This window comes from Grus americana, chromosome 5 (genome assembly GCF_028858705.1).
Source record: "Grus americana isolate bGruAme1 chromosome 5, bGruAme1.mat, whole genome shotgun sequence".
Lineage (NCBI taxonomy): Eukaryota > Metazoa > Chordata > Aves > Gruiformes > Gruidae > Grus > Grus americana.
This window is the reverse complement of record NC_072856.1, coordinates 44625852-44653270: the sequence shown is the minus strand read 5'-3', so window position 1 is coordinate 44653270 and position 27419 is coordinate 44625852. Positions and strand designations below refer to the sequence as shown.

The following is a 27419-nucleotide window of genomic DNA, read 5'->3' as shown; positions in this document are numbered from 1 at the left end:
ATTTCTTCCAAAGCATAATTCTCACTTACAGTAAGTTACACAATGTATAAAAAAAAAAATTAAAAACAAAAGGATTGTGCTAACATATACTGAAGTTATAACTGCGATACGTTTTATGGAAGAAAGCTGTAAAAAGCCCACAGGAGGAAAGAGCAGATCTGCCACCACACGGGAAGGGGGGGGCAGGCGAAAGGCAAAGCAGCGATCACTCACGCTTTTGAAGGAGGCGGCGAACTCGGCAACGCCGGGCACTGGGGAGAGAAAACGAGGTGCGGCGGGGGGTGAGCGCCTCTGGCCGCAGCACCAACGGCCCCCCCCGTCCCACTGCCCGGCCCCTGTGGGCCCGGCCCGGGAAGGGGAAGGCCCCCACCCGCTGACTGAGGGACGCGGGCCCGCCAGACTTACGCTGCTCGGGCCACAGGTCCGGGGAGGCGCGGTCCAGCTTCTCGAAGCTCAGCAGCGAGGCCTCCAGGTCGGCGCCTGCAACAGAGAGAGGGTGAGGCGGGGGTGAGACCCCGCCAGCGGGACGCGGAACGCAGCAGTGCTACCCAACGCTCGCGCCTTACCGTCCGCGGGAGCCGCCATCTTGCCCGCCCCACGTGACGCGTCGCCGGTACTCGCGACACCCTCACACCCCACCCCCTCCCCCAGCACGTGACTCCGCCCTCGCGGCCGAGCCCGAGAGGGAAAGGAAAAACAAACCAGCCCCGGAACCCCACGTGTTGCTCTCGCCGCCACCGCCAGGAGGCGTCGCCGCGGGGCGGTGCTCGGCCAATCCGGGCTCTGACGGACGGTGGGCGGCTTAGCTCGCTCGGCCAATCCACGGCCCGGTACGGGGGGCGGGGGTTAGGGGGCGGGGACGACGGGCTTACCGACGGCGATTGGCTGCGGGCCGCGCAGGCCCCACCGGAGGAGGGCGCGGAGCGGGCGAGGCCGGTGCGCGGAAGGCCAATGAGCGCGCGGGGGCGGTGCCTCGAGCGGGCGGGGGCGGGGCGAGGGGCGCCGTCGGGGGCCGCGGTGCAGCGACCCTCGGCCGGGATGGCGGCGGCGGCAGCGGTGGCAGCGGTAGCGCGCGGCGCCTGGGGCGGGAGGCGGCGCGTGGCGCTGAGGGTGAGGCGGCGGCCCCCGGCCCCGCAGCGGCTGTCGCGGCTCAGGGGGGGCCGCGGGATAGGCGGCGGAGGGGGGTCGCGGCCCACCTGGCCCCGGGGCTCCGTGGGTGGGGCGGTCCCGAGCGGGGAGTAGCCGAGGGCGCCCCGGCGGGGGGGGTGGGGCTGGGGGGGTGGGCGCCGGCCGGACCCGCGCTGTGCTGGGGGGGAGCTCGGGGGCGGTCGGGAGCCCTGCGGAACCGGGCTGGTCTGTGCTTCCCCTCCTGTCCAGCTGCCGCGGAGAGCCGGTGCCCCCTGGATCGCTTCGGCCGCCGCCTCCTTCTCCTCCTCGGTGGTGAGTGCCCGTCCCGCGGGCGGGGGAGGCCGCGCGGGGTTTGTGGGGGGCGGCCCCGCCGAGGCTGAGGAGAGGCCGCGGGCGGGGAGGGAGCGCGGCAAAGCCCCGGGCGCCGCCGCTGTCCTCCGCAGCCGCCAAAGGCTTCCCTCGGGTCTTATCCTGTCAGGTCCTTTCTGCCAGCTCGGCTCGGCTCCCCTCCCCGTGGCCCTGGGTTGGTATTTCTGGAACAAACATTTGGGACTGCCCGTGCACGGTGCACCGAGGGCCCCCGTGCTCAATAGGAGGGGGGAAAAAAAAAAAAAAGTTCAATGTCAATGTTTGGCTCCGGAGCTAAGAAGTGGCCGCTTGGGCTGTGGTGTAGCCGCTCAGGGAGTCACCCACCCCATGTTACTTTTCGTGGGGAGCCCTGCCTGGCTCAGCAGGTACACCTAAGAGTTAATCGTGTCCTGATTTGTTTTCTCCGTGTTCCTTAAGTAGCACACATTGTGCTAAATACACACCAACCTTTTTTTTTTTTTCCTGATTTTTAGATTTCTTTTACCATGTGTAATAGCTCTTCAATAAGATCAGCCAAAATGAATATAGAATATATGAGTAATGATAATGTGTGGAGAAAATATTGTTTCAAGCTGTCTGGACTGGTCTCTTATCATCTATTTATGGCAGAGAGAGTATCTGATTTCCTTTATGCAATATCAAACAACTTTAACTGTTATAGTGCCTTTTTTCTTCCGGTATCCATGGCTGTACACTCTCCAAGTTCTGAACAGCTAAATCACGATTCTCCAAATAGTTTGCTTTACTACAGTCCTTGTTCCCACAGCAGGCTCATTCTCTACAGAAAAAAGGTGGTGATTTTATGGAAAAAGTGTGATCAATCTTAATTCAGCATTTCCTGGCTTGCTTAAAATATTTTTTCTTTGTATGTGCAATTTTCTAGATATGCCTTTTAAGCAATTTGAAAAAAAACCACCATAAATTCCATTGCACTGAAGTCCACGTGGGCCATACAGCACTGGAGCTTGTAGATACACTGCAGATACGTGGCACTTGGGCTCATGGGGTGACTGACTGATAGCAGTAGGAGTTTGTCATTCTTTAGACCAGCACTAGAAAACCTTTTCTGACAGTCAGGAAACTCAGGCAAGGGACTCGGATTTCCTGCGTTTCCTTCCAAGTTCTAGGGGGGATTGATTATGTTTTTGTAGGCACAGACTTCTGCCTCTCTTTCCCAAGTGTAATTCCAGCTACATAATCATCTGCAACTTTGTATTTTTGATTCACTCCTGGTATTCCCTCCCAAATCAATAGGTCTTGCTTATCCATTAACAGTCTTACTTTATACTTCTCGTCCTAGCTTTCTCATCTCCAAGCTTTCTCAGCTTGTACCAGCTCTCATTGCTGTTCACTTTTCACTGTCATTCCTTGTCCTGCCAACACCATTTATATTCCTGATTCTTCCTCTGATCTCTTTCCCTTCATTACACCTTGGATAGCATCCCAGTCCTCATCTCCGTCTCATAATTCCACATCCTAATTTTTTCACAGGATTCCCTGATATATTTGGGTTTATATCCCAGCTCTGTTGATCTGTCCCATTTCAGTTCTTCACACAGCAGGTCCGTTTCCCCTTCCTCTTACCTCTTCTCCCCAAGCCACTGTTTTGTGGCATGATTAACTGGTTCTTACTTTCTCCTAGTTCTGTCCTTACGTCCCAACATCAGCTCCTAGTTTCTAGTTTCTTAATTTATACAGTCCCCATCTATTTTCCTGCATGATACAGTTTTGTTGCCTACTCAGTGCTAGTTACAGCTTCCACCTCTGTTTTTCCTTTTATCCTACATTTACCTGAACTCCTTATTCCAAACTTTCCTTTTCTCTCCTCTGCATCTGAGTTGGAAAGTTCTGTTTTCTGTGCTGCCTGCCGGGACAGTTGCTGTGAATTCAGCAGATGCAGGTTCCTTGCCTTTAGTTGCAGGACCAAGTGGGGAGCAGGGAAAGTCCAATTTTATGCCTGTAGCTATGAGCTGGAGAAATGAACCTACTTAGCGGCTTGATGGGAATGAAGCACATAAGTGTGCACTGGGTACACGAAATTCTCACAAGGTGAATTATTAACTGTTTCTTCTGAACATTTATGAATTGTGGTTTTTCAGTTTTCTAACTTAGTAAACATTGGGTGATTTAAGTAGACTGAAATAGTTCTGAACATAAGCATAGGAATGTATTTTTCTATAACTGATTTTAGAACGAATTTTGGCCATTTTGGTTTAAAGTGAGAGAAAAATGGGGCAGAAAGCATGAAAAATTTCAACCTAAGCAGTTAGCTGGGCCTTGCTGTAAATACTAGATCTAGACTCTCTCGTGGGCAGCATAGCAGTAAATGATGAAGGCTTGCATGTAATAAGGCACAGTGGTATTGAGGCACCTTGAGACAAAGATCACTCACTGTCCAATGTTTTGTCCTCCACAGCCAACAACCAAACTCTTCATTGATGGGAAGTTTGTTGAGTCCAAAACTACTGAGTGGATTGATATCCACAACCCGGTAAGTGAAATGGTCTCGGTTTATAAATTAGCGGTCACTGTGCAACAAGGTTCTGTGCTTCTGTTCAAGCATTTGGCAAAAGGGGAAAGTACATACATTTCTTGAGAAACGTTTAGACTTGGAGCTTAAGATGGATTTAGTGCTCTGTAATTGCTTCTCAATTTCCTTTTCACATGAAATGTCAGTCTTAGGAAAGTGATGATCTTTTTTATCTCCCCTGTGTAGTAAAACTGTGATCTCTGGAAAGGAAGCTTAAACTCCACTTACATTTTTTTTGCTCATAGAAGGGCTCTGTGATCAGTATGGCAAATTTCTGAAGGGTTTCTTTCACCCTGTATGTGAAATCAACCGGGTGGGTTTTGATGCCAGCTGAATGTGAAGTCCTGATAGATTCTGATTTTACTCTTAGACCAAGGTAAAAAATCCTGACAGTTTCAGCTCCTTTCAGAGCTTCTATCTATGAGCCACGATATTCACAGTGAATTTAGAGGTTGGATGCTATGCAATGCAAATTAATCTTAATAGCACTTGTACTTGTCTGAATCCTCCACCAAAGACAAATGGAAATGAGGTTGCACTCAGAATTCTGACCCTTCTGACCCCCCTAGTAAGCGTTTGGACAGCAATTTCTAAAACTTCTCTGTAAAGCCCTTTTTTATTTACTTTGTGGAAGCGATCAGAGCAGTGAGCCATGCTCATGAGGCTTATTTGGTCTCTGTGTGGCGACCAATGTTCTTGTTTGATTTTCTCTCTCTTCTTTTGAGTAGTTTCTCTCTTAGTGATGTACTGATGTTTTTGTCATGTCAAAGCAGACTTATTTTTTAAGAGTGCATTGGAAGGAGGTTAAACTGGCAAAGACAAGCTTTTAAAGTTAAAATACTGTAGAACTAAGGTTGCTTGTAAAAATCTTACTTTGACCTAGTGGTCTAGGTCCACTAACATCAGTGCCAATTGCAGAGTCACATCCTGCTTTTTCCAAAGGATTCTTGCCTCATTTAATGTGCAAGAGGAACAGCAGATGAGCTGAGATGATGCAGAGGGAAAAGACCACAGTCCACAGAAACCTTTGCCTTATACTCTCTAGAAGCTTTAAGATAGACAAGTCACTTCAACTCCAGTTTGGAAATCAGCACTGTGTTTGCAGCTTGCTGGGTGCCTAATTTGAAATGTGTAGAGTGCAGGTTTTTGGAACTATTCTGGTCATAGCCCTGGCCTTTTCTGTGCACCGAGGAAGGAGTCTCTTTTGTGCTCTTCCCTCAGAAGGACAGGTCCTTGTAGAACAAGGATATTAGGTGTGTGGTGTGAAAGGACCATTGAATGGTTGACAGGGACAGATGGAAAAAGCTGAGTTTTGATGCAGTTTGTTTTTTCCTTCAGGCCACAAATGAAGTGGTTGGCCGTGTACCAAAAGCCACAGCCAGTGAGATGGAGGCAGCTGTGGCTTCTTGCAAAAAGGCTTTTTGGAACTGGTCGGAAACATCTGTTTTGAGTCGCCAGCAAGTCTTTCTGCGTTATCAACAACTCATCAAAGACAATCTGGTGAGACACCATGGCTGTGTGTGATGGCTGTTGCTGAATGTGTTGCAGTTGACTTCGGGAATTAAATCGAGAGACTCAGGGTTTACAGAGTTCTTGAGGCGGCATTGTTGCCAGGATTGAGGAGCCAACCGAGACGCTGTCCTTGAGAGGTGTAGCAAAGCACTCTCCATCAAGTGGGGACAGAGAGGCAGTGCTTCTTAGGGAATATTATTCTGCACTTGTCCCTTTACCAAAAGACTACAAGAAGAACTTTCAGCCTTGATGGAGAATGTTCCAGTTGATAAAGACAAGTGGGAGAAGTATGTTACTATATCTTTGGATTTCCCTGATTGCTTTTTCAGTGTGTCTGTGGTGTGAAACATGAAAGCTGTAGAGTACAAGCCAACTCACAGTTGTTTTTTCTAAAATGTCACCTAGTGGCCTATTGGCTTCTTGCCTACAAGGAGCAAGTTGGTCAGTGTAGGCTTTTCCATGTTCTGCTCAGTCTGTTCATTGTGATGTTCAACTCTGTTAAACTGTCTTAGCCCTGCACGCTATTTCATGGGCAGGCACTTTCCTAATGTTCATAAACTTTGCATTTTCCATTTTCAGAAAGAAATTTCAAAACTCATCACCTTTGAGCAAGGGAAGACCCTGGCTGATGCTGAGGGAGATGTGTTCCGAGGCCTCCGTAAGCTGCTGGCTCCTCCTGTTCAAAAAGGGGCTTTGAGAACCCGTAGGAAGGGAGGTGGTCTCCTAAGCAACTGATTGCTCTGGGAGTCTGTACATGTAGCTCCCTTCATAGCCTCCTACTGATAGAAAAAGGGCAATTGTAATTCTAACCCAAAAAGTTCCCTTAGATAGAGTTTCCTTAAATCACTTCCAAGTTGTTAGACCCTTCCTTTTCCTAGGAGTGACTACAAATTGCTGTAAAGGGATAAGAACTTCTCGCTTGTGCTCAGATGTCCACAGTTGAGTCCCAGGTGGTACAATAATACTGTACCTGTGCTTCTTTCACCGGGGCTGTTGTGTCTGTGCTGCTGTCAAAATGACATATAATGCACTCAAGAGAGAATCCGTTCACAATGAGCTCACTGTGCTTGGCAGAGCAGAGATTTTCTGGAGCACAATGAGTTTTAGGTTGTGGGAAAAGAGGCTGGAAGAAAGACTTGGGTCAAGGCAGTGGTGAGAAGGGAGTTTGGGGACTGACTGTTAACAGATCACCCAGTGGCGTATTGCCCTTTCTGCTGCAGAGGTGGTTGAACATGCTTGCAGTGTGACATCGCTCATACTGGGAGAGACCATGCCCTCCATCACTAAAGACATGGACACTTACACCTACCGTCTGCCTCTGGGTGTCTGTGCTGGAATTGCACCGTTCAACTTCCCAGCCATGATTCCTCTTTGGATGTTCCCCATGGCTATGGTTTGTGGAAACACCTTCTTGATGAAACCATCTGAGCGTGTACCAGGGGCACTCATGTTCCTTGCCAAGCTGTTTCAGGATGCTGGTGCCCCCGATGGGACCCTGAATATCATCCATGGACAACATGAAGGTAATAAGAGCCCTCCTTGGGAGATGGCTGGAGTGTGTAAGCATTGTGCATGTTCGGTGGAGGTACCATTTGGAGAGTCTGCTGCTGCTGCTGTAGGTCTGGACAGATGCTTCAGCCCTCTTGATGGTGGTGAAGGGAGGTAACTGGGAGATTCTCTGCCATTTTGCACCAAATCTTTCAGGAGATATGGTGGACAAAATTTTCAGGGCTGGGGTACAGAGTTCCCAAGGCATGTAAGTGTTCAAATTCTATTTAGCAAACTAAGCTCCAACTGAAATAGGTAGATAAATCATCTTGGTTTCCCAAGGAAGCCTAAACAAGAATTAAATGCCTCATGAACATGCAGTGCATTCCGGTATTCTAGCTCCTAATGTGATATTTTTGACAGCACACAAGTAGCTTCAGAACACGAGGATATGAATACACAACAGCAACTTCACTTCAGCATTGCTCAGCCACCTTGGGAGATGCCCAAAGAGTGAAGAGATGGCAGAGAGCCAGCTGTACGAGGTCAGGGGCAGGAGTACACATGCTGAGAAGTTAGTGGAGAGATGCATGGACAGGCAATGGGGGAACTCAGACGTAGGAAACAGAGGCAAGAATTTCGTGGAAGAAGAAAGATACATAGATTTAGCGCTGTGGGGATGGGATCAGAGGGAAGCATTATACTGCACCACAGTATATAATGTATTATTTCCTATTTGAAGCTGTGAATTTCATTTGTGACCATCCGGATATCAGAGCAATCAGCTTTGTGGGATCTAATCAGGCTGGCGAGTACATCTATGAGAGAGGATCCCGGAATGGCAAGAGAGTCCAGGCCAACATGGTAATGCCTCTGAATGGAGCACGCCTCAGCACAAAGACCACCTCTGTCTCCTGTGCATGTTAAGAAGGACCATGGCACTCAGCAGCAGAAGCTGACTTTGCTACTGATAGTTAAGTGATGAGGCCGCCCTTCTTGCCAGCCTCGTGTTGGTACCAATTCTTGTTGGTAGCAGAGTCATAGCTACTATATGAAGATATTGCCAGAGACCTAGAGAAGTGGGCTGGGGTGGCTAATAATGGGAGACTGTGTTACGTGTTGTATTTCAGGGAGCCAAGAACCACGGTGTGGTGATGCCTGATGCCAATAAAGAGAACACCTTGAACCAGCTGGTTGGAGCTGCTTTTGGAGCAGCTGGCCAACGCTGCATGGCCCTGTCTACAGCAATTCTAGTGGGAGAAGCTCAGAAATGGCTGCCAGAGCTTGTGGACAGAGCCAAAAATCTACGTGTAAATGCAGGTACAGACTGTGATAATTTCTTACAAGGTACTTCACTTCTGTATGACTGTAGCTCTTTAGGTCAGTGTATCTCTCGTATTACAGTGTGCTCCTTGGAGCTATTGGCAGCGGAGGATTGATGTGTAGGGGTAGGAGCTAGCAGATTGTCTGGGTTGGGAAACACAGCCCCAGACTTGGAGTTAGGAATATGTAGGAGGGCTTGGCAGTATGACTGTGATGCAAGGTTTACAGGATTGGTCTTGTTTTAACTGGAGCTTTGTGGTTATGTCCTGTGTTTAACTCAAACCTACCATTTCTATAGCAACCTCACTTAGAGATCCTTCCAATTTGTAGTAAGCATACAATAAAAAGGAAAACTGGTAACAAGTACTTGGGAAAAAATGGACTGTTCTTAACTCTAGGATAATTATCTTATGTTTAATAAAGTCCTGCAGAGGGGAAAAGTTTCCTTTCTGAGAAGAATCTGTTGTTGAATTTTGGCTTCCTGGTGATCTAAAATTATGCTTGTGCTTACAAATTCTTTTCTTTGTTGATTATGAGAATTGCAGGCTATTGCTCCTGTTCATTAATGTCTCAAATCTTTGTTCCTGATGTTCAGAAACATCGGGATTTTCAGATTTATCCTGCCAGTGTAGTTATCTCCATGATGCCTGTGAAGAGGAAGCTGTCAGAGAACTTGACGTCTCTGCCTCTTCACAGGAGACCAGCCTGGAGCAGATCTAGGGCCTCTAATCAGTCCCCAAGCTAAGGAACGGGTTTGCCATCTGATTGAGAAAGGAGTAAAAGAAGGTGCCAGCCTTCTTCTGGATGGGCGTAATATCAAAGTGAAGGGCTATGAAAATGGCAATTTTGTTGGACCAACGATCCTGGCCAATGTCAAGGTAAGATGGCGAAAACCAGTGCTTGATAGTGTGTGTTACAGGGTCAATTGAAAAATGGGTTATCCAAATCAGTAAGTAATCAGTCACCGCCAGGTAGGTGGCCCATAAATGGCTCAGCTTTCCCTTGCACAATTCCGATGAAGTGCTCATTGGAATGCTGTTGTGGAGGTGATAAAAGAATTTGCAGGATTGCAAAAAACTCTGAATGAAGTTAAGGATCTTAACTTGAAGGGAATGCAGCCAATTCAAAGAAAAAATGGGCAGTTTGTACTATCTTAAACTAACTGTCCATCAAACATAGTGTACTATCTGTAGTAATGGCCAGCAGCAGATGCCTGAGGAAGAGTATGATGAACAGCCAGACTTGCAATTTTCCTTCCTCCGTTATGCATTCCTGCAGTTTGCATTTTAAGGACATACAGGGAAAAAAAAACCCGTTATGTATTTGTGGAAATCTTCGTGAAAATAATACAGGATAAGGTACAAAATCTTTTTATTGCTGAATATACTCACAATTTCATTGCATCAGCCTCTCAATATAATGCATTGTGTGCAACAGATGGACACTACTGGGAAGGAATATTCTTTGCCAGGCACCCATCCATGTGGGTTTTCCTACCTAAATTCATTCTTTTATGCTTATGCAATAAGCTGATGTGATTTCTTTAATATTTAAGTATTCAATTCCTCATGGGCCTTTTAGCAAGTGATTCCACCGTAGCAAACCAACCTTGATAATTCTGCTATTGTACTTTGTATTCTTAAGATTTCATGGATTTTATGCTATTACATAATTCAAGTTTTTAATCTATCTCAGAATTTTCTTGCCTTATTTTCATTAAACATCGTAAAATTCTCCACTTTCCTGTGATGTGTCATAAATATTGTTAGGTATTCAGAAGTAAAAGTTTCACTGAGCTTTTGTGTTATTTTTTTACAGGGTGATATGGTTAATAACAGCTACATGAAACTTATAATTTGTCAAATGACTGTTTCGTAGTTTGCTGTATTAGTTATTAGTGATTAAAGTACTCTCCAACAGGTGGTGGTGTATTTGTCAGATGTTGCTAATTATCAGACATAAATCCTGAGCACCGAGTTGGAGAGGATAGCAGGTTCTAGTCACTTTGTCAACAAGAACTGAAGTAAACTATCCTGAATTAATCCCAGCCTTAATCAGCCTTGGTCAGAGTGTGCCTGTGAGTGAGGTTAGGCAGGCAGAAAAAGCAGAAAGCGCTCTGGAGATGAAAAGTGGTACCCTCTTTAGCGGACTAGAGAGATGGCAGGACATGGGAAATGTGAAAAGGCAAGGAGGACTGAAGAATGGCCCATGGCAATGCAGTATGGCAGGTAATCCTAGGAATATCCTGAGCATTAGCAGTGTGGGTGTTTGTTATATCCTCCATACAAGCTGGTTTTTCTGCTGTTTATCTTGGCAGCCAAGCATGACTTGCTACAAGGAGGAAATCTTTGGGCCCGTGTTAGTGGTTCTAGAAGCAGACACTTTGGATGATGCCATTGAGATGGTGAACAACAACCCCTATGGAAATGGAACTGCAATCTTCACCACCAATGGAGCCACAGCTCGGAAATATTCTCACTTAGTAGATGTGGGTCAGGTATGTTCAAGCTAGAATTGTTGCTGTTAGTACTCACTATGTGCAGTGGTTAGCCATCCAGCTGTAGTGACTAATCACTGACTACTCAGTCAACAGTACCCAGCCTCAGATTTAAGGAAACAAAATGTGGTAGTTTTTGGAGAGTGGTCTGCAATCTGCTACTTCTTGTGATTAATACGGCAGCTTTCCTTTGGTTTAGGTGGGTGTCAATGTTCCGATCCCAGTACCTCTGCCCATGTTCTCTTTCACCGGTTCTCGTGCTTCTTTCAGAGGAGATACCAATTTCTATGGCAAGCAGGTAACTTACTGATTCAGAGTACTCTACTGGGCTGGATTGTGATAAATCACATTATAAATGGCAATGGGGATGTGGTCATCAGACCTCATTAGTAAGGAGATTTTGAAGCCATCTCAACCAGGAAACTGAAGACCAGCCAGTGATCACAGCCACCATAATGCATGTTACAATAGCCAATTCCCTTTTTTTTTTTTTTTTCCTTTAATATAAAAAAGCAAGTCTTTTTTGGGGAGACTTGAGAAGGGAGGAAGAACTAAGTAGCAAGCTTTCTCATAGAAACAGAATCTTTGGGGAACTGGTAAAAGGAGCAGGCTGACAGGGATTGTTCCCACAGAGGAAAACTCAGCCCTCTGTAGATACAGGAAAAACTGCTTGATACACCACTGGTGCAGATGTGAAGAATTCATAAAGCCAAACATCTGATCCATGTGTCTCTCCTTTCCTCCAGGGAGTGCAGTTCTACACACAGCTGAAAACTATCATTTCTCAATGGAAAGAGGAAGATGCCACCGTCACCAAGCCTGCTGTGGTTATGCCAACTATGGGAAACTAAATCTGCCTTTACAGACGCTTTTCTTGTTGCCCTTCTTCTTCTGTGCCGCACTTTCCAGCTTTGTCCTGACTATCATCATTTCCTTGGGAATGAATAGAAAGCTCCATTTTCTCAACAGCCTCTGTTTCTGTGCAGATCAGGCAGGCTCATGTAACATACAGTCTGGGGTTTCTGCTGCTGTCAGTGGTTTTTGGCTAGCCAAACTGAAATTTGTTCCTACAGCCTATCAGAGATGAAACAACCTTATCTAATTGAAAGGTCAGACAGTGACATTGGTCTTAATTTGTGTTTCTTTCCAGACCCTCTGAACTTGAACATTACTCTGGTTTCCACTTCAACATCTTTAGCCTTAGTGACTCACTCCTGGCTACATCTTGTAGCAGTTTTCTTTACCTCTTTATCTTACATATTAAGATTTTTGAGTTCACCTTACTCAAAGATGAGTACTCATTTTGAGTGACATAACTGGGACACCTTGGATGTCTTATAGAAGTGACTTTACATACAATGAAGACAGCAAGTTTGGGAGTTGACAATGTCAGTCTTTCGTCTCTTGAGCAGTTTCCAAAACACTTGGGAAATAGCTTTCTAAGGATTTTTCAGGAAAGCATATTTGATTGCTTGTCTGAGGATGAAAGAAATTCATGTATGGTACAGCGACCTTCACCGTGCCTCTGACAGCTTGAAAACTTCTGATCCTGTTGTGCATGTGGCTTGTATTCTCCAGCTTGCTGTCAATTCTGATACACCTGGAAGTTGTTTGGTGCCTTTTCACTGTGCTAACAGATATGTGCCTACAGGTCCCATAACGTAACAAAACTGCGGAAGCAGAAACATAAGCTTGTGTATGTATCTTCACCTCACAGCATCGTGTGGGTCTGGGTGGAAGGGAGAGTAAGTCAGTAGGAAGAAAGAACACAGTTTATAATCACAAAGCAGCCAGGCCTGTTCTGTTGGGTCCTTTTGCTGACTATAGCTGTATTTCTTGTCTTGACTCCTTGTCACATTTGCTCAAACACAGTCGTGTTCTCTAGGGACTGCAGGTCCCATTACTAGAGAAGGATGAGACTTCGTGTACCCTGTTTTTAAGAATCTGTGCATTTGGAGCTGGAGAGCCTATGTTTTTATTCCTGGTTCCTGGAAGATGATGCAGCCATGAGGGATCCACAGGGAACTCATTCAAGCACCCATGGAAAATAATATTATTCTAATGATCATAGCCTTACTCATTTTAATTAAACAACCTGAATGTGAACACTTTGTATCCTGCCTTCTGGTAAAGATGCCTTGTAACTAACAGTTATGTATTAGTGCAATTGCTGTGGATTCACTAATGTTTGTATTTTGGTTTTTTCCTCTGCTATACTCTAGAGGGAAATTCTCACCTTGCAATTTGATTATGAATTAAAAACGTGCTAATAAATTTCTGCAGAATATGACTGTTCCTTGATAAGACATTATATAGGTGTGATGTTGACTTTATTCCCCTCTTTGCAGAGGCTAGTCCGTGACTCCCGTAACCCATGTATACATCTTCCTTTTACAGTATTTCAAGGACCTCTGTACCAATTTCCTGATACAGCATTTCAGGAATGCCTTGTGTCTGTTTCCACATAAACATCGTTTGATCACAAAAACTCTTAAGCTTCATGTAAATGACCTTATTCCAAACTGAAAATATATCTTCATCAAATTATAGCAACACATACACAGAGTTCTAACCGCTAGTCCAAACCTTAGTGCTTTGTACAGGGTCATCCAAGCTCCTGGCTTGGAAAAGAATAAAATCTTTATTTTAAGGAGGAGGAAAATAACTATGTTTCAGATGGATTTCAAACGTGTAGTCAAAGCAGCAGTACAGCAGACAGGGGATTGAGAATTCGCAGCTTTGCTCACAAGGTAACTTAAAAATGAAAAGTGCAGGTGAGTTGGAAATTGCTGTGGCCATTGTTCATGCAAAGTGTACAGCTGCCTTACTCTGTCTGTGGTGGTAACATCTGAATATCAGGAAGGATTACTGCAGAAGATGATGAATCTGATAATTCAGCCTGCTGTGTAATGAATGTTGAGTTGGGAGAAGTATTTTCTGTGCTGCAAAGGTAAAATAGGTAAATCACTCGTAAGACTGGCATTCATTCATGCACCTGGGAAACTAATACTAATTAACGGCCTCTAATATTGTCTACAGTCATTCACTTTCAAAATGCCTTAATTGTCTTCCTAATCAGTATTGCTATTCTAACTTTTCTATTGTCCTATTAAAACCCATTACATGTTTCCTTAAGAAAATCTAAAATCCAGCTCCTCCTGTAGCACAAGCAGGTTTTATTGTCAAGCTTACCTGCTCCCTGAAGAGTGGCAGGAGTATCCCTGTGCTTTCTCCAGACCTGTTCTAGGCACCCGTATCATGTTTTCATTTGTGTGCAAACTTCTTTTCTGATTATCTGTATTTCCAACAGCAGTTTTTAAACAGATGTTTTTAAATAATTGTACTAGAACTACAAATCTTCTATCTGCCTTTTTAGTTACTGAAATGCCTTTTTAAATCAAGCTGCAGATGCTGACTGATCATGATGTACCTGCCTCACCTCACTGCTGTTACTGCTTTCCACTCACCTGTTTATTCTTTTTATTTCAACATTCACTATAAAAAATTAAGCTAAAGAACGTCTTCCTGTGAGGAAGACACAAGAGCAAAGTAATCCTCATCTAACGGTCATTTTTGCTCAGCCAGGTTTCTAATCCCACACCAAATTTGTTTTCTAAAACAAAGAGCAAGCAAGAAATGCCAGGGCACCTCAGCTATTGCAGTACACGCTCCAAAATTAGCACTATGAATCAAACCTGAGTTCAGTTCACTGTGGAATTCCATACTTTGTGGCAAAATCATTACAATTAAAGGGGAATGAGGAGAAACAAATCAAAACATTTTTTTAAAAAACCTGGGTTTAATCATGTCAACTTAAAATGAAGTGTTTGTATTCCATTCCTCAAGCTTTCATACTCTACTGTAATAACTCTTAACAAAATTTGCTAAAATTTCAGTCCTGTAACTTTTGCTCACAAAATTTAATTTTTAAAAAAAATCCAATAAGGTGTCTTAACACAGAGAAGGTGATGTTCTACCCTAAGCATTAGGTTTCCCCAAACTACATTAAAAATCATAGCATTTTAGATTTCTCTTTGGGCCCTCTTATGCCCCAGTTCACAGCTTATAATATACTTAATGCTGTTTGAACTTTGAATTTCCAGTGTAAGCCATATTTTAGGTATCTCTAAAGTCATGCTCCCAAGTTTCTTATGCAGACAGCAATAAGCCATAGGGTAAGTAAGTACACTTTTAATAATCTGGCTGTGGATATTTGTACTTTTTAATACTGGGCAGATTGCTTTATGATGCTCTTATTAAAAGGAAATATACGTGGGGAGTGCTACTGTCACAGTATGTGTTATTTACTTGTTTGGTAAAGATGGATAGGGATTCCTTAATGATTGAACAAAATTAATCCCACTGCACTGAGCAAAGTTAATTCTCTGCCTTCCTCAGCACTACCAAAATTTACTTCCACTTGTTTTTCTTTTGATACTACACACAGAGATCTAATAGTATGGTCTGGTGCGTGTCCAAAATTAGTATATGGCATATCAACTTTTTCAAAAGGTTAAATCACCTTTTTCAAAAGGTGAAAGTATCTCACACCAAGCCACACAGTTAGCTAGATTCTTACGTTAGATTCAGAGTTTCTTGGAATCCCCTGACCTGGAGTTATCAGCCCAGCTCCTGTAACAGGGAAAGCTCAGCATTCACCTGCTGAAGAAACAGAGTATTACCACGGATTCGTGCCATTCATTTTGGCAAAAAGCAATCGCAGAACACGTTCTTTTTGTTCCCATGTCAGCTCACTGATATCCACTTTTTCAAACTGGATTTTCTCCCTGAAAAACACAGAAAAGATCAATGTATTAGAAGAAAATGTCAAAGGCATATCTCTCATGAATTCTGTATGTGTAAAACAGGTTTTAAATTCTAGCTCTGCATTGCTCTTGTTCAGCTATTCACAGCATGTAAATCCAAAAAATAAACCTGTGCTGTCTTTTCAACTTGTAAATCTTGGGGTCTCTAAACTAAGTAGAACAAACCAAATGATTTTTGTTACACATGTAGTGATTATAAATTCTGGGAGGGGGAGGGTTAGTACTAACATGTATTAGTTTCAAGTACATTGTCCTTCCCTTGCTTCTCCTGTTCATACATGAAAGAGTTAGTACGTATAACTAATTTTCATTCTCAGTTCCAGTCTCTCCCTTCTCTTGCTCCAAGGAGAAGCTTCCTTAGATCTCTATAACTACTTTCACCGCTGATTTTTTTGCAGTGTTTCTGCTGTATCATTTTTGAGATAAGATAACCTCAACTGAACAAAGCATTCCAACTGATCATGTGCCGCCAAGTTAGTCAATAGCCAATGAGTATGCAGCAAACATTTTATTTGGGAGCAGGATAATTTTGATCTCTCACCAAGGATGTATGCAAACCTCAGATATGGAGGACCTTAACTCTATGGCTTAAAATCTAAGTGCCTGGACACTGCTGCAGTTTGTAGGCACAGATTTCTAACAGGAGGTTGGAGACCCGTAATACTGGTCACTGCAGCATGTGTAGCCCTAATTTAAACTAAGCTGCATCCTAATACAAATTCTGAGATATTCACACTTACAAATCTGAGATTTTGTTTTATTGTCTATAAAATGTAATCCAGTCAATCAGTACTGTACTCTGTGTGTACTTAGTTTTGATATGTCAGTGTGTATTTCATGTAATGGCTTAATTTTTAGATTATTATGAAGCCTGAGGAAAACAGCCTTTGAAAATGCAATGCAAAGCGGGGACTTCTGACATGCGGATGAACAGTTGAAAAAAGACTGGATTTACCATCTACTGGATGTTTCCGTTAAAATGATCAGCAACCTAATAAAGAGCTGTCAGCATCTTAATTGTAATTTTTAGGCTTCAGTGTTGTTAGTTCACTGGAGTGAGTAAAAAGCGAAAGAGCGATGCCGTAAGACCCAAAAAGATTAGAGAACCAACAATAATTATTAAAAGGAAGCTGCAGAAGCACATCTATACTGGAAGTTCTACGTCAAATTCCACAGCACATGGCAGAATATTCAAAGAACTTTCTTGAGCTTATCTTCAATTTAATCCATAGAAATAATGACCAAAAAGTGATAGCCTAGTTGAAATTAGGTGCCCACAAAGTCATTACTGATTGATAGGATATTACATCTCATACTGTTATTCTCACTACAGAAGCCTCCACAAGCATTCCAAATCTAGGCAATATTATCACGCAAAGGGTTTTTTCAGGTGTGCTAGGAAGATAGACACTAGGTTTTGTTATCTCAGTACCAATAGCATTTCTCTGCTTCCTCTAGGTCTCTGTACACACTATTTGTGCTGTTTATGTTGCTTTTGAATGTTTTGATTTTGGGAAATTCTTCCCTCCCTGCACATGCCTCCATCATTTTTCTGTAATAGGCAATTTGGGCTTTTTTCTTATAGTGCTTTCTACTGGATATGATCTCCTTCTTCACATGTTCCAGAGCATCTAGGAAGAACCTTTCCACCTCAGTCCTCTCATTTAAGATATTCCAGGCTAGTTTCTTCACTCGGTTCATCTCCCGATCCTTCATTTCTAGTAGTTGTTGCAGTTTCTTCATCTCCACCAAGCTTGCCTGGTTTTCTATCAGTGCCTGATGCTGTTTTTTCTGCACAGATTCTCTGGTCATGCGACATAAGGCCATCTCCAGTTTTTCCACTTTACGCTGCAGCTCTCCAATCTGTGCTTTCTGGTGATTGATCTGCAGGATCTTTTTTCGAATTAAACCCTCATTGGTTTCCTAAAAGATGAGAAGAAATTATTTGGGCTTTTATTTCATTTGCACCAAATCTGGAGAGGGTTTTTTTCCCCCTAACACTGGCAATGTTGTAAACATGCTGGTACATCCCTACTGGAGAGCGAATACTTCTCTGGGATCAGGTTATTGTTTAAAAGAGAAGCCAGGTAAGGAAGACTTGGTATGTAGTATACACTCCAGAGACCTATTCTTAATGGGCTAGTATAGGAAATCCTTCTTTCTTTCTCATTAAGATAGAATAAGAACTCTTCTTCAGACAACTTGGAATTTAGTAACTCTGGAGGCATCTGACTGGGTGGAGATTAGTCTCAGTAACTAATTCCCTTCCTGGAAGATAATGAAACAGAATTAAAAACAGAGCAGAAACCTTCTCCTGTAAGAGAAGAGTTTTGTCCTCTTCTAACTTCTGTTTGATTTTCTGCAATTCCATTGTTTCTTTCAGTTGGTAAGCAAATGCATCGTGAAGACGAACATTCTCCCTAAACACTTCTCTCCCAGTACTGTTCAGCTGCCTGGACAGAGGGAAACAATACCCAAGAGCTTGAATCACAACCTCTCTTGTTTGTTTGTTTGTTTTAAATAGTAAAATCAATATTCCGGTGTCCTAATTTCAGAGCTAAGCTGTAAAATTCTTACAGGTCTGTACCAAGTTTTCATAGCTTTGCTTCTAGTCCTACATCTGGTCTGGGAGAATGAGGAAAAGAGCAGTACTGTTGTGATAATATTACCTCCAGTTCTCCCCTGGAACCAGCATGAGTCTTACAGTTTAAATGTAAGTGCTGACATCATCTTGACATTTGAAATATAAAAAAAGCCTAGGCCATCACTGATTTTGCCCTTCAAAGCCCATATAGTAACATGGGCAACTTGTTATTTAGAACACAGTGCTAAAAAGGTTTTGTAAAGTAGAAAACAGGAAAAGCAAGTGTTTCTTACACAACAGCCTCATGCTGGGTGGTCTCTGTCATAATTTTTTGCTTTTTCTCAACATCTTCTTCTGGTCTTTTCTGAAAGGGAGAAAAGCCTGTTTAAATTTTGCATGAGACCTGTGGCAGCAAAGCTAAAATCTGACACACTGTAAATTCTAAAATCACATCCACAGTTTTCAGCTCACCCAACTTCTTGCTAGAGAAAGAATGAACACCTGAGAGCACTGAAGTTCCTTATGGAAGTGGAGAATACGGCCTCTCTGGGATCCTGACATCTCATGCTTTTCCTTGGAGAGTGTAGCTAGCCTCCAACTCATTCATCGTACTTGTATTGACATGGGAAATTTACACTTTGTAAAGTGCTCAATAAAGAACTGTGGAAACTATATAAACCAGAGGAGTGAATGGGAGAAATCACTTTGTTCTGCTAAAAGTTTCTTTAACTGCCTGTCAGTCTTTACCTTTTCTTCAAGAAACCTATTCTCCAATCTCACAATCACTTCCTGATGTCTCCTGTTTGAAATCTCCATACTCTCTTTTAACTATGATTAAAAAAAAAAAAACAACCCAACTCTTTAACAATGGTGGTTTGTTTCAGCCATGTAACTAAAAGTGTGAATGTACTCTTTAAGAAGGAATTTGGTAGCCTTTCCTGGCACTACCCACAGCCTTCATCAAATTTTTACACAATCTGTAAAATTCACTTAACCTTCTGACTTGTATTATTGCTTTGCTTCCCCTTCATAGTTCACCTGTGCCCATATTTTCATATCACTGACAGTCATTCACACACACTGTGTTGTGGTTTAACCCCAGCCAGCAGCTAAGCCCCACGCAGCCGCTCGGTTACTCCCTGCCCCTGGTGGGATGGGGGAGAGGATCAGAAGAGTGCAAGTGAGAATACTTGTGGGTTAAGAGAAAGACAGTTTAATAGGTAAAGCAAAACCATGCGCAGGAGCAAAACAAAACAAGGAATTCATTCGCCGCTTCCCAGGAAAGCAAGGTTCCATCACGTTAACAGTTACTTGGGAAGACAAACGCCATCGCTCCAAACGTCCTCCACCCCTTCCTTCTTCTTCCCCCAGCTTTATATGCTGACCATGATGTCATATGGTATGGAATATCCTTTTGGTCAGCTGGGGTCAGCTGTCCCGGTTATGTCCCCTCCCAGCTTCTTGTGCACCCGTAGCCTGCTGCTGATGGGGTGGTGTGAGAGGCAGAAAAGGCCTTGACTCTGTGTAAGCTCTGCTCAGCAATAACGAAAACATCCCTGTGTTATCAACACCATTCTCAGCACAAATCCAAAACACAGCCCCATTGTGTTGGGTTTGCATGGCAAGGTTTTGGTAGCGGGGGGGCTACAGGGGTGGCTTCTGTGAGAAGCTGCTAGAAGCTCCCCCTGTGTCTGACAGAGCCAATGCCAGCCGGCTCTAAGACAGACCCGCCGCTGGCCAAGGCCAAGCCAATCAGCGCCTCTGTGATAACATATTTAAGAAGAAAAAAACAGTTAGAGAGAGAGCTTTTGCAGCCGGAGAGAGGAGTGAGAAGATGTAAGAAACTCTGCAGACACCAAGGTCAGTGCAGATGGAGGGGGAGGAGGAGCTCCAGGTGCCGGAGCAGAGATCCCCCTGCAGCCCGTGGTGAAGACCATGGTGAAGCAGGCTGTCCCCCTGCAGCCCATGGAGGAAGGATGAGGGGGTGTAGCGATTCCACCTGCAGCCCGTGGAGGACCCCACGCCGGAGCAGGTGGAGGCACCTGAAGGAGGCTGCGGCCCATGGGAAGCCCACGCTGGAGCAAGCTCCTGGCCGGACCGGTGGACCCGTGGAGAGGGGAGCCCACGCCAGGGCAGGTTTGCTGGCAGGACTTGTGACCCCGTGGGGGACCCCACGCTGGAGCAGTTTGCTCCTGAAGGTCTGCACCCCGTGAGAGGGACTCCATGCTGGAGCAGGGGAACGATGAGAGGAGTCCTCCCCCTGAGGAGGAAGAGGAGGCAGAAACACCATGAGATGAACTGACCGTAACCCCCATTCCCCGTCCCCCTGTGCTGCTGAGGGGGGGAAGGTTGAAGCCGGGAGTGAAGTTGAGCCCAGGAAGATGGGAGGGGTGGGGGGAGGTGTTTTAAGAGTTGATTTTATTTTCTCATTCCTCTACTCTGTTTTGCCTAGTAATAAATTAGATGAATTCCCTCTCTAAGTTCGGTCTGTTTTGCTCGTGACAACAATTAGTGAGTGATCTCTCCCTGTCCTTATCCCGACCCACAAGCATTTCGTTATGCCTTTTCTCCCCTGTTTAGTGAATGAGGGGAGTGAGAGAGCGGCTCTGGTGGGCACATGGCCCCCAGCCAGGGTCAACCCACCACACCCATACTAGCTATTATGAAGAAAATTAACTCTATCCCAGCCAAAACCAGCACACTCTGTCACTTTGTTGTAGAAATCTGCTTTACTTCGTCTATTTATTCAGTCATCAGATCATTCAAAATCCCACACCTCAAGCGTTCTTTGAATAATGCCTAACTTGCATTTAATATCTTAGCTTAAAAGAAGCTATATATTAGTAATCCAAATGCTGTTGACCAATCATTTGTCTCCATGGAAAGCATTTGGCCCCTTCTTGTGGTTGAAAAAAAATCCAGTAGAGCTGAGTCAGCAAGGCACTTGAATTGCTCGAGGCACTTTTTTCATGTCATCGGTCAGCTGGGACACTTTTTTATCCCAGGCTGAAATGTTTAACAGGCAATATTACTATTTAATATTTGTATTATAGCCCCAAAATATCTCTGATTAGGTCGTGTTCTGTATAAGTGCTCAGTGAAAGACAGTTATAACTTTTATGTTATGTTATATGTTTATGTTATATGTTTATGTCTTTTATGTTATAAATTTATATATAAATTTATAAATTTATAACTTTTATGTTATAAATGGCTTATGTGGTTGAAAAGATGATACAGTACTAGCATTCACATCCTAACTGAGCTGACTAGTGAGAAATCAGTCAGACCTATACTGCTTATAGTAATTTGCTAGCTCCTCCATACATACATGTGCAGTAGACGCTCTAGTCCATCCACATACATGTTTGTATGATTCCATGTTATTGTGTGAAAAACACAAAACAACCCTAACCCAAACCATTGGACCATTACAGAAGTGAGTTCTGGCTACAGAACTTGCATTTTATCAACGTAGTGCTTTTCCTCACTCTCTGTAAAGAAAACAAACCAGTAGATCGGCCATGTCTGTTCTCCTTCACTCCCAAACATGCACACAGAAAAGTTGCTTTTTAAATAAATATTGCAAATGCATATTTATGACAAACTTACATCTTCCAGTTCTTTCTCCATAGCTGCTTTCTCCCTGTGGAACTCCTTTATTAATTTCAGTTCTAATTGAATTTGGCCAATTTCTCCAACTTTTTTCTGAAATTTCTCTTCCAGTTCTTTTATTTGTTGGGCATAATAGTCTGCCTGAAAATCAGAAATTCTCAGTAAGAAGAAAGCAAAATGAGAGAAACTGGAGCAGTCTGCTCTTGAAGGACTGCACCCCATGAAGGGACCCATGCTGGAGCAGTCTGCTCATCAAATATTGTAGCATTAAACACAGAGCACACAGAACTGAATATCTGAAATTATACCAACTTGCAGTGTTTTAAAATACACAAGGAATTCATAAGAACAAATGCTGCAAACTCAGCAGAAGTTACCCTCCAGTAAAATAAGTCTATAAATTAATAGTAAGTTTAAAGCAACATCCATAGTATCATTGTATTGGGTTTGCAGGGCAAGGTTTTGATAGCAGGGGGCTACAGGGGTGGCTTCTGTGAGAAGCTGCTCAAAGCTCCCCCCATGTCCGACAGAGCCAACACCAGCTGGCTCCAAGACAGACCTGCCGCTGGCCAGGGCTGAGCCCATCAGCCACAGTGGTAGTGTCTCTGGGGTAACAGAGTTAAGAAGGGGGGGAAAAAAAAACAACTGGGCAACGAACTACAGCCAGAGAGAGGAGTGAGAAGATGTGGGAGGAACAGCCCTGCAGACACCCAGGTCAGTGAAGAAGGAGGGGGAGGAGGTGCTCCAGGTGCGAGAGCAGAGATTCCCCTGCAGCCCATGGAGGATGATGGGGGAGCAGATATCCACCTGCAGCCTGCTGGGGAACCCCACACTAGAGCAGATGGATGCCTGAAGGAGGCTGTGACCCGATGGGAAGCCCACACTGGAGCAGGCTCCTGGCAGGACCTGTGGCCCCATGGAGAGAGGAGCCCACACTGGAGCAGGTTTGCTGGCAGGACTTGTGACCCTGTGGGGGACCCCATGCTGGAGCAGTCTGCTCTTGAAGGACTGCACCCTGTGGAAGGGACTCACACTGGAGCAGTTCATGAAGAACTGCAGCCCATGGGAAGGACTGATGTTGGAGAAGTTGGTGGAGGACTGTCTCCCATGGGAGGGACCCCACGTTGGAGCAGGGGATGAGTGTGAGGAGTCCTCCCCCAGAGGAAGAAGGAGCAGCAGAGACAACATGATGAACTGACCACAACCTCCATTCCTGGTCCCCCTGTGCCGCTTGGGGGAAGAAGGTAGAGGAAATTGTGAGTGAAGTTGAGCCTGGGAAGAAGGGAGGGGTGGGAGGAGGTGTTTTGAGATTTGGGTTTATTTCTCATTACCCTACTCAGATTTGATTGGTAATAAATTAATTTCCCCAAGTCAAGTCTGTTTTGCCCAGGACAGTAATTGCTGAGTGATCGCCCTGTCATGTCAACCAACAAGCCGTTTGTCGTATTTTTTCTCACTCTGTCCAGCTGAGGAAGCTCCCTGATGGAGCATCTTGGTGGGCACCTGGTGTCCAGCCAAGATCAACCCACCACATCATAGCCTTTTCTGCTCTTTATAATTTGAGGGTGAAAGTTCCTTGTGAAATCTGCTTGATGGAAGAAAACTGTCTTAAAGTGCAGATGAGCACAGTGTTTCTTATTGAAGCCAGATTAACAAATAATAATTTTCTCAGTTCTTTTTAAGAATTCTTGGTTCAACAGTAATGAATGAAGGCGAACTATAAAAGAATTCAAAGCAGTTATTATGTATCTCAGTAAAAATGAAACATGTTTTTGCTGTGCCTCTGGCCTCACCATTACCCAGCTGGTTCCTAATACATTTCAGATGCTTTAAAATATTCCTTCTACTATCTGAAATAATATTAGAGATAACTCCCACATCACCATTGTTTTTTTCAAGTTCTTTCTTCATGCAATGTTTTTGCACCAAAACCTGTAATAGTTAACTGCCCTAGCTTGTTCCTCATACTAAAACCAGAACTACTTTTCAGCCTGCTCAGAAGATCCCACTGTTCTGAGGACAAAAAGTTCATTCACCAGCTTCTTCTTCTCTTCTTGCGCTTGCTGTTTCAAATCAATCAGCTCCTGCTTCAGTTTCTCAATCTGTGAAAAGAGAAATCAAGAAATAACAGCTGGGGGGGGGGAATTACCTTTGCCGTGTTCTTCTTTTCAAATTTAATTATGAGAAGACACAGAAAGAGGGAAAAGGTCCCTCATTCACACTGTTCAGGTCAATTAAACCATGTTTAAAACTGTTTGATTTGTGTCGAGCATAGGAAATAATATAAACTTAAACTATAAAACCCCACATGTATTAGATACAAACAGATCTGTGACTCTACTGGAGAATAAAAACTATGTGGACAGAGGGTTTTCTTCCATGCTGTTTTGGATAGTGGTGCAGTGTTAGAGAAGCAGTTTAGAAAAGGAGAAAAAAACCCAGATACACAGGCAGCTGGAAAAAGGTCCAAGTAAGATCTATATTGGATAGGCTGAAAAAGAATGGTGGGATGTGAGCAAGAAAATTGTTTCCTGCTATTTGACCTCACCAATGTCCTGGGGATCAGAGCTTTGTATCTTCTTATTCAATACATAGGATGTTAAAATAATTTAATTTTCGTTTCCATTTTCAGGTTGTTGTTTGTTTTTTTTTCTAACTGAAAAAGGGTTTTGTTTGGCACTTGGATTCAGAAAAGTAGGAATAGGACTGAAGTGAAATAATCTGCCATAGAGTGTAGGGCTTCTTTTTCTTCATTGTGTTCCGAGTTTGGCTCTATTTTGTCTAAAACCTTCTCCAGTTAGCTAAAACCCCCTTAGCTTTCTCTTTTTTCAAGCTGAACACACGCTTCAGCCATCATGTGCTGAAGCCCCCGACCATTTCAGTGCCCCTCCCCCGAATTCATTCCGGTATATTAATGCCTCCCTTGTACTGAGGGGAGGGGAGTCGGTTGCTCGGTCGGTCTGTCTGACCGACCGACCGACCCACCCGGAGGCAGTATTCCTGGTGTGAGGGAGCAGGTCCCAGGCAGGGAGGGCACCAGAGGCAAGACCTCTCCCTCGCAGCCCTTCCCGCCGCAAGGGTGCACTGCTGCCTCACGTTCAGCCGGCTGCCCGTCACCGGGGCGGTTCGGGCACTGCCTGCGCGGAAGTAACGCCGTCCCGCCTGCCTCCACACGTTATGTGTTTCGCTGCAGATGGCGGCACACCGGGGAGCTGTGTCTGGAGGCCAGGAGGCAAGAGGGGCCTGCCCGGCTGCGCGCACACCTCCTCCGCCTTCTCCTGGCCTTGCTTCGTGAGGAAGGCCGTCACGGCCGCCGCCTCCCTCTCCGCGTCCTGCTGCGGCCACAGCAGCTGCGCGTCGCGGGTGGCTTCGCGGTTCTCGGCCCGGGACGCCTCGGTGGCCGCCAGCCGAGCCTCCCGTAGCGCCGCGTCGACCTCGTCCAGCTTCTCCTCAGGCACCCGGGGCGCCTGCCCCGCCGCCGTCGACCTGCGGGAGCAGGAGGAGCCGCTGCAGCGCAGCGACCGACGCCCGCCCACCATGAGCCCCGCCGCCGCCGCGTCTCCACGGCAACCCGTGGAGGCCCCGCCCCGTTGCCTCGGTTACCGGCCGCCACGTCGCCTGTTCGCCTGGCGCGTCGCCTGCCTCGGGACCCCCCACCCCCGCTCCCGCCGCAGTCGAAGAGAGGAGCGCGCGGCGGCCTGTTCCCATGGAAACCGGACGGCGCCCTCACGCGACGCGAAACTCACGCGACGGGCGCGTCACGTGGGCGCGTTGACGTGACACGCAGGGCCGGCGAGATGTGGCGCCGCCAGCGCTCCGAGAGACCGGTGAGCGCGCGCAGCGGGGTGTGTGTGTGTGTGTGTGTGTAGGTGTGTGACAGCGCCGCGCTGCCATGGAAACCGCACCCCTGCCCGCCGCCCTGTGCCAACGGCGCCGGGATCGGGAGCGCGGGGGCTGCCGGAGGCCCGCTCGGGGCTGCCGCCGTCCTGCGGCAGAGGAGCGGGCAGAGAGCCGCTCCGAGCCTGGTGAACCACCCCCCACCCCCCGCTCCGGCCCGTGCCTGTTCCCGGTGCCCCGGGAGGGAGCTCCGCTGGGGAGTGACGCCGGGGAGGTGTCAGGGAGCGGCGTGAGACCCTTGAAAGCGTTTCCGTTAGTTCCCGCGGCCCCGCCGCCCGGGGCGAGCAGAAGGACGCGCTATCTTGATCGAGTCACAACTGTGGGTGGCTAACGAGGAAGAAATGAGTATTTCGACGGGCGTTATCGGTACGGGGTTCGGGAAAGCAGCCGCGGGATCCCGAGGGCCGTGCTTACCGCCGCCGGTGGGGTACAGGGAGGCGCCGCGGAGGCTTTCGCTTGAGGAGGGAAAGTGAAGGTAGGGGAATATTTTTAGGCGTGTTCAGTGTAAGCGTTTGGATTGCAGCCGCTTGACGTGGGGAAAGGGAGAATGCTTCGGCGTTGAGGCGTATAAAAGTTAGTAAACCTACAGCCCTGACGGTAGTTAGATTTGGGCGGGGGGGGTGAGGGTTCCCGTCTCCAGGGGATTCCTGGCGAAGCTCTGGTGAACGCTTTCAAGGTGCGCAACTAGCAGCGTCACGCTGACATTTGCCCTGGAGTTCTCCCCTGGCTGAGACTGAGGCAAAATCTCTCATCACCCAAAATCTCTTTTCGAAGAGCAGCGGTTGGTCCAATAAAAGATGTTATTTGCCGCCCCTGGAGGTGTGCGGTTACACAGCTGTGAAGGGATGCTCGCTAACGCTGGCGCTGCAGGAGGCCAACACTAACACAGCAGTCTCTTGGAAAGCTGCCTTCGTCTAATTAAATAGGAAAATTGAAAACCCACTTGGCTAGAAACGAGAATAAATAAATAATGTGTGTTTGGAGCCTCAGTATGGGAAAAAGAAGATTAAAACTGCTGATAATGCATGTTTGGGAGTTGGTTTGGTTTTTTTTTTTCCTAGCGTTTAAAGCTCTAGATCCAGAATTTTACCCCAAATGCACATGTGCAAAGAAAGCTGTGCCATTATCTTTATGGAAGTGCTGGGAAATGCTGCCAATGTATTCAGTTATTTTTTCTGTTGAGATTTTTAAACTGTGTACTTTTAAGAAGCTTAAATTTTTGTCAAAACAATCCAAGAAAGCATTTTTTTACTAGGGAAAAATAAGTCCAGAAACTTTTTGTTTCTCTAAAAAAATAAAAAGTAAAAATGCATTTGTCTAATCATGAGTGTAAAGTGTAAAAGCTGCTCATCTGGGACATAGGTCTTGTTACCGCTTTAGTGCAGAAAATAGACCTTCTATTCTGAGTTATTTTTGCTGTGCTTCGGCAATAAATAATATTAATTACACGGTTCATCTATTTTGTTTCCTAAAATATTTGCCTAAATGTTTATATATCTTAAATATTTCTAATTATTTCCTAATATTTTTCTTTATATCCAAATATTTCCCAATAATGTTTTAGAAAATATCTCATGTACACTGCTTTTCCTTCCCCTGAGATCAGACAGACTCCTTTTTACAGCGAGATGCTCCTGTTGCTGTGGTTTG

At 45.3% G+C, this 27419-nt stretch overlaps 4 protein-coding genes across 14 annotated transcripts in view; 2 read left to right on the top strand and 2 right to left on the bottom strand.

The window, feature by feature from the left end:
* LIN52 (lin-52 DREAM MuvB core complex component) overlaps positions 1-625 on the bottom strand; it is a 46339-nt gene extending 45714 nt beyond the window's left edge. For all 6 annotated transcript variants that reach the window (XM_054827241.1, XM_054827245.1, XM_054827242.1 and 3 more), the window contains exons 1-3: positions 567-625; positions 406-480; positions 214-251 (exon numbers count right to left, since the gene is read on the bottom strand). In XM_054827241.1, the coding sequence (XP_054683216.1) occupies positions 214-251; positions 406-480; positions 567-585 (132 nt within the window). In that variant the 5' untranslated portion in view covers positions 586-625. The remainder of the gene's footprint in view (positions 1-213; positions 252-405; positions 481-566) is intronic.
* Positions 626-985: 360 nt separating this feature from the next.
* On the top strand, positions 986-13121 carry ALDH6A1 (aldehyde dehydrogenase 6 family member A1). The gene is made up of 12 exons (XM_054827096.1): positions 986-1110; positions 1378-1440; positions 3914-3988; positions 5366-5527; positions 6119-6197; positions 6760-7062; positions 7770-7891; positions 8158-8347; positions 9047-9228; positions 10668-10847; positions 11047-11145; positions 11594-13121. Exons 1-12 carry the CDS (start codon positions 1039-1041, stop codon positions 11696-11698), a joined length of 1632 nt encoding a protein of 543 aa, XP_054683071.1. The 5' UTR covers positions 986-1038; the 3' UTR covers positions 11699-13121.
* Positions 13122-14536: 1415 nt separating this feature from the next.
* Positions 14537-25439, bottom strand: BBOF1 (basal body orientation factor 1). The gene is made up of 8 exons (XM_054827098.1): positions 25136-25439; positions 23909-23974; positions 21870-22013; positions 19005-19085; positions 18551-18621; positions 17982-18126; positions 17106-17596; positions 14537-15634 (listed from the first exon to the last, which is right to left on the bottom strand). Exons 1-8 carry the CDS (start codon positions 25409-25411, stop codon positions 15526-15528), a joined length of 1383 nt encoding a protein of 460 aa, XP_054683073.1. The 5' UTR covers positions 25412-25439; the 3' UTR covers positions 14537-15525.
* A 124-nt stretch (positions 25440-25563) lies between these two features.
* The window catches only part of ENTPD5 (ectonucleoside triphosphate diphosphohydrolase 5 (inactive)), a 30410-nt gene continuing 28554 nt past the window's right edge, over positions 25564-27419 (top strand). For 3 of the 6 annotated variants that reach the window (XR_008577321.1, XR_008577322.1, XM_054827099.1), the window contains exon 1: positions 25564-25699. The gene's annotated coding sequence lies outside the window, so the exon portion shown is untranslated. Of the gene's footprint in view, positions 25700-25733; positions 26245-27419 lie in introns of those variants that run through there. The other 3 variants (XR_008577323.1, XM_054827101.1, XM_054827102.1) reach the window with 2 other exon arrangements.